Source organism: Lethenteron reissneri, chromosome 6 (assembly GCF_015708825.2).
Source record: "Lethenteron reissneri isolate LAM-NWPU_2019-01 chromosome 6, ASM1570882v1, whole genome shotgun sequence".
Taxonomy (NCBI): Eukaryota; Metazoa; Chordata; class Hyperoartia; order Petromyzontiformes; family Petromyzontidae; genus Lethenteron; species Lethenteron reissneri.
This window is the reverse complement of record NC_083784.1, coordinates 812,803-823,169: the sequence shown is the minus strand read 5'-3', so window position 1 is coordinate 823,169 and position 10,367 is coordinate 812,803. Positions and strand designations below refer to the sequence as shown.

Sequence of the window (10,367 nt, the reverse complement as noted above, 5' to 3'; positions counted from 1 at the left end):
AGGATGAGTATAAAGTTCAAGTGACTCCACCTTGTGGAATGTGACTGCAAGGACTTGAAGATGTAATGTGGTCAGGTAGTGTATGAAGCTTAATTTTAAATCATTTAAGCAGGTTAACGGTGCTGTAATCCAGCATTTAAAAAGTAATTGGGCCATAGTCCTATTTACTGAATTCTGGGAGGGTGAAACTTTCATTTTATACAAAATTTATGCATGTAACGTGCAATTTTTAAGCACATGGAGAAAGTGCCAACATGTTACACTTGAATGAGTCAAGATACAATGTATTTTTAATTATACGATTGGCGATTTTGACAACGTTATATACATTTAAGCATGCGTTGCTTGTTATTGGTTCATAACGAGGAAAGTTTTGTCGATTGCAAAACCGTACTGTTCTGCATCCCTGAACATTTTGACATTACCTGTTTGAAGTTAGCTACACAATGGTGCTGTTTTTATAGGAACCATTACAATTGTGGCCTTTTTTGCTTTTAAAAATAGTAATGCAGCACTGGTGTTTAGAACAACTTGTCTCAAGGTGGCAATGTGTTGCTTACTGTGGTTTAATTGTGCGCTCAATATTTACAATGTCCTGGTTTCAACGTGGCAATATCTATGTTGCAGTGGTGCATCGGGGGTGTCCAGGCTTTCACTCGTGCACGTGGGAGATAATTTGGTATGTTATGGTGAATTGCACTGCACAAATGTACATTTGTTGGTACTGATGTGACTGACATTTGCCTGCTTAAAAACCATCGGAAAATGTCGAGATATGAGTGAGAATCTGAAAAGGAGAGTGCCGAAGGCATGGATTCCTAGGTTTCCCATCAAACAACCTCTGTGCATAAATTTGAGTGATAATTTACAGGCATCCCGCGATTTACGAACGTTCTGTTGATCAAGTTTTGCATTCATGTACACAAATAGTAAACCCTTCGATTACATCGAGATCGAACCGGGAGCCTGTGTGACGGTATCAGAGGAACAGTAACGCCTCCACATCACCTTTTCATTTATTCCAACATGCAGATCTTTTGGTGAGTTAATTGTAAAGTTAAGTATTTTGGTTTTAAATCCATCATTTTAATGTAACATTCTTTTTTTGTAATATGAAAAATTATATAGGTGTAGATTTTTAGGTTTGGAGCGTCTAGCCAAAAACATCCATAGTTTTTTTTCATTGCTAGGAAAAGCCATTCCGATTTAGTACATTTCATTTCACACATGTATTTTTGTAGAATGCATGCCTTTCGTAAATCGAGGGATACCTGTACGTTGAACTGAGTAATTGTGTCCACACTTGCAGCATTTGTAATTGTTAGAGGGTAGTTTGAAATCACACCTTATGATGAATAATTAAAATATTCTGTTAAAATTGTTAGCTACGGTCACATTACCTTGGTTCCTATTGTTTTTAACCATTGTATGTGGCATCAGGGTTATTGCATATTCTAGGTTAAGCCAAATTATGTTTCTAGAGCACGTGGTCTTGAGTTGTATACAAAAATAAGTTGTTGGCTTCGTGCGACAAAATTATTAATAAGTCAATGCTATATTCTGTGACCCAAGGCATGAAAGCAATTTGTGGAGAACCAGGGTTTCATGGTGGCAGGTGTAAGATCTCTACACTGTAGGACCCATACGCAAGCTGTCTACTGTTATTTCAACAGTCTGTCCATGTTTCATGAATGTCTAGCATGTATCTAAAAATACCCAGGAAGCAATGCAAGGCAACAATTTCAATCCGAAGTAAAATTCATTTATGAGCAAAGGGAATTTACTTGATTAAGTTCATACAAAAATCATGTGATCAGCATAATGTTAAAGTATCAACATTGACAATTACACGCAGTTTCGCATATAGCTACATTTAACATACTGTAAGCAAATATATTAAATGCATCTTATATAAAGTGATGTGGGAATGACCCCAAAAAGCAAACGGCACTATGGCTTCTCTGAACATTTAGCGAAGCACCCTATGTCAAATTAGAAGCTCAAATTGAACCAACTTCATTGCACCCTCCGAACCAACCTAGTCTGTGCAAGTGAATAACAGCCCCCTGATGACCTGTTGTGTATAATGATAAAATATATTCTGCACTTGGATTACATTGCTATTCTTGCTGTGGTTGCTGAATTATTGCACACTGTTTTAGACTTGTTAATCTGCAGATTGCTAATCTGAAAATGCATTTAACCTGGCAAGCCTGGTATTATATAATCCATTGTAATAAAGTAAAGATCTTAACAGTCACGCCTGAGAAGACCACACGATTCAGTGTAATTACCATTAAGAACGCAATTTAGTCGTGGATTGCCATGCTTTCAACACTGGCAGGTCATCAAGCAGCACAGGCTGATTCGATAAGTTCATTAATGGATAATTATAATTAATTAGTTTAGCTCTGATGTATTTTCTGGATGTAGAGCGTGCTGTCCACAATGTCCCAACTGTGTGTGTTCAGCATGTTGTACAACGTGTTGCTCCACGTTTGCTGAGAGCTTTTTCAGAAACTGTCCTTAATAAAAGTTCGTACCTATAGGTTTTTACGGTTGTGCTATATAGTTCTCTGATGCATTTTCATACAGCTCTCTGATGCGTTTGTCTCTCAGATTGTTTACTTCACGTGCGAGGATTTCGATTCCTGAAGTAGCTCCCAGCATGTGGAGAGAAACGTCAGACATGTTGCAGAACATACCGTCCAGCTGAAAACACATTGTAGAACAATACAGCACAGCCGCAAACAATCTCAGTAATTGTTTCATGAGAGCCAATTGTTAATATGAAATGTTTGATCCAAAATATGTGTTTTCCTAGTTCTCAATGGGAGCATTGTATATGCAGTATAGCTTTTGCGGTGACATCCCATTATACCATATTCCTCCATTGGCTAGTAGCAGAATGCCTGCTGACTTTCTAAGAATCACATGAGGGTAGTTTGAATGTGTTCGATTTTACTGGAGTGGCAGCACAGGAGAATGTACCCTGCGCACGCCACTGCCTATTTTTAGATAATGTTTAAATGCAGTGTGCATGCTTGGAGCTTCAGTATTTAGGGGGGCCGTGCTCTCTTGGAAATTCACGATTGTACAACTGTATACAGTGTAGAAGTGACTTTAAGCATAATTGGCTACCGATTTTCATAAGTCCTTTTTTGCAGCATTTATTGTGCTCCACAGCACGGGTTTCCATGAGTCGTTATGTACGTGTGCATTTGAATAGCATTTGAAAGCGTGGACAAAAAATGGTTTAGGAATATGCAGCGCATTGCATCACATGTTGTGTAATTGTGTTTCTGTTTAGTATTTTTTGTTCAAATGTTAATTTGAGTAAATAAGCGTTAAATGTGTGTTTATGTTGAACGTCTCACGTAGCCAACCATGCTAATTGGAGGTGCGGGATAAATCTATAGGATGGAAATGTATGTACATAAATGTTCCACTCAATGTCACGGCATTTGCATGTCCTTGTTTTCCGAATAAGTGCATTTAGAATGCTGCAAATTAGCATATGGTTTTGGAGTAAATGTTCGACGTCTGTTTGAAACTTGGTATAACAGAAAATGTGTAGAATTACTATTGCGTATCACTTAAACCTGTGATAGAGCAAGATAAATTGTCAACATGTTAGATTCCATTTTAACCCCGTGACTTCTTATATGCTTGGAACAAAGTTTGACCCATCAGTTACATAGATTTGTCAGTTTCACAGTGCTATAATGCAGTGCCAATGGGAGTGCGGTTCTGGGTAACAAGCCGAACCATAGTTTAGCCTCTTGCTTTTAGTGGCCTCTTCAACTCCATTAGCAGCAACAACAACTTCTAGGACAAAGGCAGCAGCGGAAAGTCAGACCGGCCCCCATTTTAAAACACAAACTGTAAGGAGCTCTCCGATTGGTAATGTTTACGTATTTTCCTGTCTACCCTCAACGCTGACACGATTGAACTGTGAAAGTGATTTGCTGCTGCACATGAGGAATTTATGCATATCTAATCAAAGAAATAGGATAAGGCGCTGCCGTGAAAGAGTTCATTGCAAGCATTTTTTTTTACTTAGATGTCACAGGGGCATTGAGCAAGAGTACATGAGTGGTCGCAGATGTCCATCTTGCTGGTTCAACCCACAGTATTGCTCCACCGTCCGTTTGATGAAATGTTCTGCACGCTTAGATATCCTTTGACGTTTCTCGCAAGAGGCGGCCACTGTCAGCCCAGTTACATATTCATAGTTAATGATTAATAATCGGTAAGGGGGAGTGAACCCTAACAAAACAAGGCACTTGTGTACACATACTTTCTGCAGATACACTGAACTGCTCTGCAAGGAATTTATTAAAAAGGGAGTAACTTTAGCCGGAAATTGCGTATGAAACCTTTTTTTATTTACAAGTATCCCCCCCCCCCACATCATTAAATGCGGTTATCAATGTTACATTCAGTAATCAAATCGAATCTTTGAATTCAAACTTTAAAGTTTGAGTTGTAATGCTTCAGTATTGCATTAGTATATACACCATATTTAGTGCTATATAATTGGTGACGCGGTCGACATTGTAAACACGCGACACTTGTGAACCTGGTTGAATTACAGACTGCTGAGATCCCGGATTAATACTCCGCATCTCAGCAGTGCCAGCTCAGCGTTTCACCTCTGAGCCACCCGACCACATCCAACACGACACCCACGTTGTGAATTCTTAAACTCCCAAATTCCGAATTGCGGGATAGTTCAAATGAGCTGCGATCGGTTAGTGTGTGGACACGAGAGCCTTGTTTTTGTTACATTTTACAGAGGCTGAATAACGCATTCACATTCATAAGTCTTCTTTAAACCCTTGTCGAGTTGCTTCATTGTGGTTTCACCTGGTTACAGTGTCGTGAATGAATGGAATTTTACTTGGAATTGTGCAGCGTTTCACTTATATTCTTGTCATTCTTGTCAAACTCTCACCTGGATCTGTAATAATCCCTTTTGAGACCAGATCAGTGACTCGTCAACTGAAGTGGCATGTGCTTGGTTTTCATTACGTAGTTCAGCTATAGTATACATCAATGGAATGCCCTTTTATGCAGCCAGGTGAGAAACATTGTGAATCATTACCCAGCAGACGTGGGTACCTGTAGTTACATAATAACGTGTTTATTTTCCTTTAATATGTTATCTGCAGAGCCTAATAAAACGTTCCTACAGGCACGATCGACCATGCTTTGGTGAATCAGGTCTGTACTTACATAATCCCACAGCATGTCTTAAACTCTTAAAGGCGTCTCTTGACTGGAACACCTCATGTATATCTGTGTTTTATAGAATAAGACATTTTCAGGACTTCAAAGCATTATTGTTTTCTGACGGTTCCCAATCCGTGCCCGGTAGATTTTGAGCTTTATTAGGCACCGGGTGTCTGGGTAAATTATGAACTGAGGGATGGCAGTAGCACATGACAGCCTATTTATAGAAGTTATAATGCAATATTCAAAGCACTGGAGGACATCTCTGCAGGAATTAGCGAGCAGTTGTGAGAATTGAACCATTGTCATATAAACTGGCCCGAAGGCAAATGCTGTAACTGCTAAGCTATTTAGCTTTTGCCCACGTATTTGTATTGTGAAATAAAAAGCAATTGTCCCAAGAAACAAACGTTATCCTTTCCTGCTGCTGTAGTATGTGGCAAGCTATGATCGAGTTTAACGTTATTGCTGAAGCTGACCGGATCTTACTAATGTAATGCTAACTGCATTTAGTCTTCCACCTTGCGACTGTTTCCACGTTTTCAATAGAACCACAAGCGTTAATTTCAACAGGCTGCTGAAGTCTTCTGTTACACATCTATGCATACACACATTTCAGAGATTAAAACAAAACTGGTTTGCCCTTGTTCTAGAGTTTCTGCTAGTTCTAACTACCCATTGTTGCTTTTTTTCGTAACGGAAAATCCAGCTTTTATACATTCTTTATTCACGTGATAATGTGTATCTATATTAAAAACCAGTTTCTGTATGCTGAGTAAGTGACGTTTTGGAAAGCCGGACTGGTGAGCAGTAAAACCTGGAGGTGGGACGCTTACTTGGGAGGAATACTAAATTAACTTTTGGAATGTGGGCTGACTATTGCTTCGCTCTGGCAAAAACTGCGATGCCCGCCGACACTGCAGCACAGCCGCACGGTGTGCGTGTCTTTAGTCAGGTGAGCTGCTGTTGCTTTATAAATTGGACTCGCCTCCCAAAGGAAACGCGGAGATCGTGAGAATGAATAGTGAAAGAAAGTCTCCCAGATGCCGCTAGAGGTCATAGAGATACGTGGAACATATAAAGACTTAATATACGAATTTAATTACAAAATGTACCCGACTGGTAATGAAATTCAGTCGCATATCCGACCGTAACATATCCAATTGCACACACCCAGTTCAGTATGGCGTGTGTGGTAGCATTTTCTATAGATGGGCACAAATTCGACCGTTTCACATACAGTAAATTAACACAATATAATATCACGTACAATTTGCTTTTAAAGCACAGTGAAGCATGTACTCATGTGTAACTCAGTATCTCTAGGGTGTTCACATATCTGGCATTTCATGTTCACATACACGCTGATACAGTGTTCTCCAGCAAGTCGGATATGTGACGTACTGTGTTAATAATGCCATCTCATTAAATTATATGCGATCAGGTTGATATGTGTTAATGTCTCAAAATAACTGGCTTCACAATTCGTGACAAAGTTAGTTTAATTCCTAGAGGTTAGAAAAGAGTTTGTTTTATAAGATTACAATTAACGATAACTTGAGCCTCATGACCTATGCTCACCTATTATTTTACCTCCACAAAGGGCAATCCTCCAAATAAATGAGTTCATATGCATGTGCGGTCTGTTGAAATCTCGAATGTTCTGTGCACTGCTGCTTGAAAATCTCGGAAAGTTGTTTGCATCCCTCAATCTCATGATGAACTTTGATCGCCATCGAACAAAGACTCACTGCATCGCGGTCTTTGGAGATGCGCGTCTGCGTCCATCTGCAACGCTCTTGCTTCCAATATTAGGAAGTCACTGGAGCTATGCAATTTAAAATCATAGATTTTAAACATTTATTGGGAATATATTGTTGTGTTTAGTTTGTTGTCCTTCCCCCGCCCCTCATACGTACGGTGCGAAAGAAGTTCAACATACTTGCGTACAACTTCTACACATGGGCTGATCTCATTGCTCCACTTCCGAGGTGGTTTCTGTATTTGGCTGCCACTCGACAGGCGGTCCCCACCACCAGTCGTCATCTATAGAACATTTACTGTTCTTAACATGTCTTTAATTCGTGCCATCTGATGTGCGTTTTTCCGTCTCTCAGTTGAATCCAAATCGTGCACCTCTCCATGCTTCTCTGATCCATGTCGTAGGAGGTCACGTGTCCTGATTGAAAACTTTCTTATTTAGGTTATTCACTATTTCACTGTTGTCTTTTGTTATCACGTTCAATGCTTTTTAAAAGAGCTCCAACCTGCTCTCGCGTGCCTCTTTATCTCAACATTAGCGTATGCTTGGACCTCTCTCCACCAGGAGACTTTAGCTTGGTATATCAATCTCTAATAATTGAACACTAATAATAAAACTGATGACTGTGCTCATGCCTGTGCACACATGACCTCAGCGCTCCATAAAGGATGGGTACCTTTCACTTTTCAAATAAAAACTGAACATGCATCGCTCCAGGTGCACGTATGAATATGCAGCATTGCACCGTGCAAGGGTGACATAAAATCAACTAAAAATACAGTTCCACGTCTATCTATGACTCCTGATTGCAACTTTAGGGCAGATATAATGCGTCAGTCCTCATGAAGCATCCAGGGTTAAGCGTTCCATGTCTACCACTCTTTTTGCACACCAGAATGGCATTAATGTGCAGGTCAGTCCGCAAAAGGTTCCAAAGTAGTGTACCCACTTAGATTGTGAAGGCATTTCATCACTCTCTTCTCTACTAATAATTATAATTTGTGGTGTATCAACAGTGCTAATACAACCACCACCCATTTTTTCTTATGTTTAAAATGATCTCACTCTTCACTATCTTACCACCCGGTAAAACATAAATCACAGGCATAGCGCTGTGCCATGCACTTGACGACCAGAGTCCAATTCCTGGCCATGGCTAACATCACTGTCAAGTGATTGACGGGCGTAAAGAAGCATGGCCACGTGGCATGGGGGGAGCCCTAATCCAGCAGGTGAATGTCAAGGGGCTGTACAATTAGTTAAAAACGAGTCACCTTTATTTTATTGTGGTTGACTCTCAACAGCTAAGCAATCAAAAACACTCACTTTGGGTACCTCACTGACTCATGTTCATTCAAGTACCCGCCCTGCTTGCACATGAATCAGAAACGGCATCAATGAAATGCACGCGTTGGTAGACATGGAAATCTTTAACACGGATGAGGGGGGCATCGCGGTGGTGACCAGAACTGGTGGGGGGGGGGGGGGCCTTCGCCTGGCTCTGCGTGGTTGGTGGTGGTTGGGGGGGGACCCTGCCCCTCGCCGCCGCCCCGTCGCGCCCGTCGACAACTCACAGCAGCGCCCGAGCGGTGGCGGCCACAAGTAGGAGCGTGGCGGCGTGGCCGGGCGCCCCGAGGAGGGCCTCGGGGCGCGGGCCGCCGCTCACGTCGTAGAGCTTGCCGTCCAGCTTCAGGCAGCTGGTGCTACCCGCGCAGCACTCCTGGAAGCACTCGGGCTGCGAGGCGCACGACGCCACCTTGCCCTTGCAGCGAGAGCTGCAGCCGGCCGTGAACGAGATCTGCGAGTGTTCCATGTGGCTCACCAGCTGCGTGCGTGCGCGCGGGAGGGAGGGAGGGACACCGTTAGTTGCCGGTGCTGCGTGGCTGCGTGTGAACGCTGAGCTTCATAACCTGAGAATGAAGGGGGTTGCCGCCAGGGTGGCCACCTCGGAGGTGGAAAAACAATCAGTACAGGAAGAGGGGGGAGGTAATACACGTAAAATGTGTTGTATTATTAGGCACGATTTTTTATGTCCTGGGGTGACTTGTATGTATGTAGAACTTATTTCGCGCCGTATGTACTTAACCGTGCTAATCGGAGGTTTCCAAAGATAGCTTTGCCTGGAGTGTGACTGCTGGACTGGATATGACTGCTCACATCAGTTTGTTGACTGTTCCATCTCCAGCAGCGTGTGAGTAGCACTACTGCGAGGGGTTTCACGATTGTGCTGTAGCTCTCCGATGTGTTTGTTGTTTGATTGCATCGTGCAGTGTTCAGCACGATGTCCGACGTTTTGCTCCACGTTTTGGGAAGCTACCAGGGCTAAACGAGGATGTGGAGCGTAACGTCGGACATCATGCCGAACACAACATGGCTACGACCCATAGTCATGGGTTTTCTCGCCGGCACAATGTAAAAACAGATCGGAAAGTGGGTGGAAAACCACTGTACACACGTGTGTGTATGTTGAACTTCTTTTGCACTGTACATAGCCAACCGGGCTAATCAGAGGTGCGGGAGAAGGACACCAAGCTAAACACAACAAAGCAGTTCTAAATAAATTAGTTTTAAAATCTAGATTTAAAAGTGCATAGCTCCAGTGGCTTCCTAATATCGGAAGGGAGAGCGTTCCAGACGACCGCGGAAGCGCATCTGAAAGCGCGCGACGATGACGCGGTGACCGCCGCCTTTGTTCGATGGCTGAGCCAGAAGCTGCTGCTGCTACCGCTGCTGCTTCTGCTGCTACTGCCGCTGCTGCCACTGCTGCTGCTGCTACTGCTGCTGCTGCTGCGAGGATGAGCGGAGGAGTTGGCGTGACGATGGTTCACGATGCTCCTTGAGAGAAACTAACGGGTTGTTGCCTTGTGGATCGCATGGCGGAGCCGACATTTGGTTAATGGTTTATTAATGGCCCCGATACAAGCAAAATAGACCTTTGGTTACATCACCAGAGGGACAACAACAACCAACGCACGTTTTACAACGACGCTTGATTGCCTTGTGCGCACCGCTATGTGAAACGTGAAAACATCGTGCATCCCACTCACACACTCTCTAAACAAAAACGGCAATAAAACCGTTAGCCACCTGCCATTTGTGAGCCATTACTGCCTAAACCAACAATTGTTTCTTTTTATCTTTAACATTCACAAGTGAAAGTCGTGAAATGGCGCCTGTGAAATGTCAAGCATACAAAATGTGGCCGTTGTACAATATCAAAGATACACTTCGGAGAGCTGCACTGTACAGAAACTCACGTGGTTTTTATTTTTTTTCTTTCCACGGCATAATCGACGTGAAGTTTGCTTCCACCCACATGATATGTGGGTGGCAAATGAGTCAAAAAGGCAAGCGAAATTCCTGCTCATGA

General features: G+C 42.5%; 1 protein-coding gene across 1 annotated transcript in view; it reads right to left on the bottom strand.

Annotated features, from left to right (window-relative positions):
- Window positions 1–1,748: 1,748 nt before the first annotated feature.
- LOC133353395 (uncharacterized) overlaps window positions 1,749–10,367 on the bottom strand; it is a 34,888-nt gene continuing 26,269 nt past the window's right edge. The window contains exon 8 of the mRNA XM_061569619.1: window positions 1,749–8,822. Coding sequence (XP_061425603.1) covers window positions 8,568–8,822 — 255 coding nt within the window. The 3' untranslated portion in view covers window positions 1,749–8,567. The remainder of the gene's footprint in view (window positions 8,823–10,367) is intronic.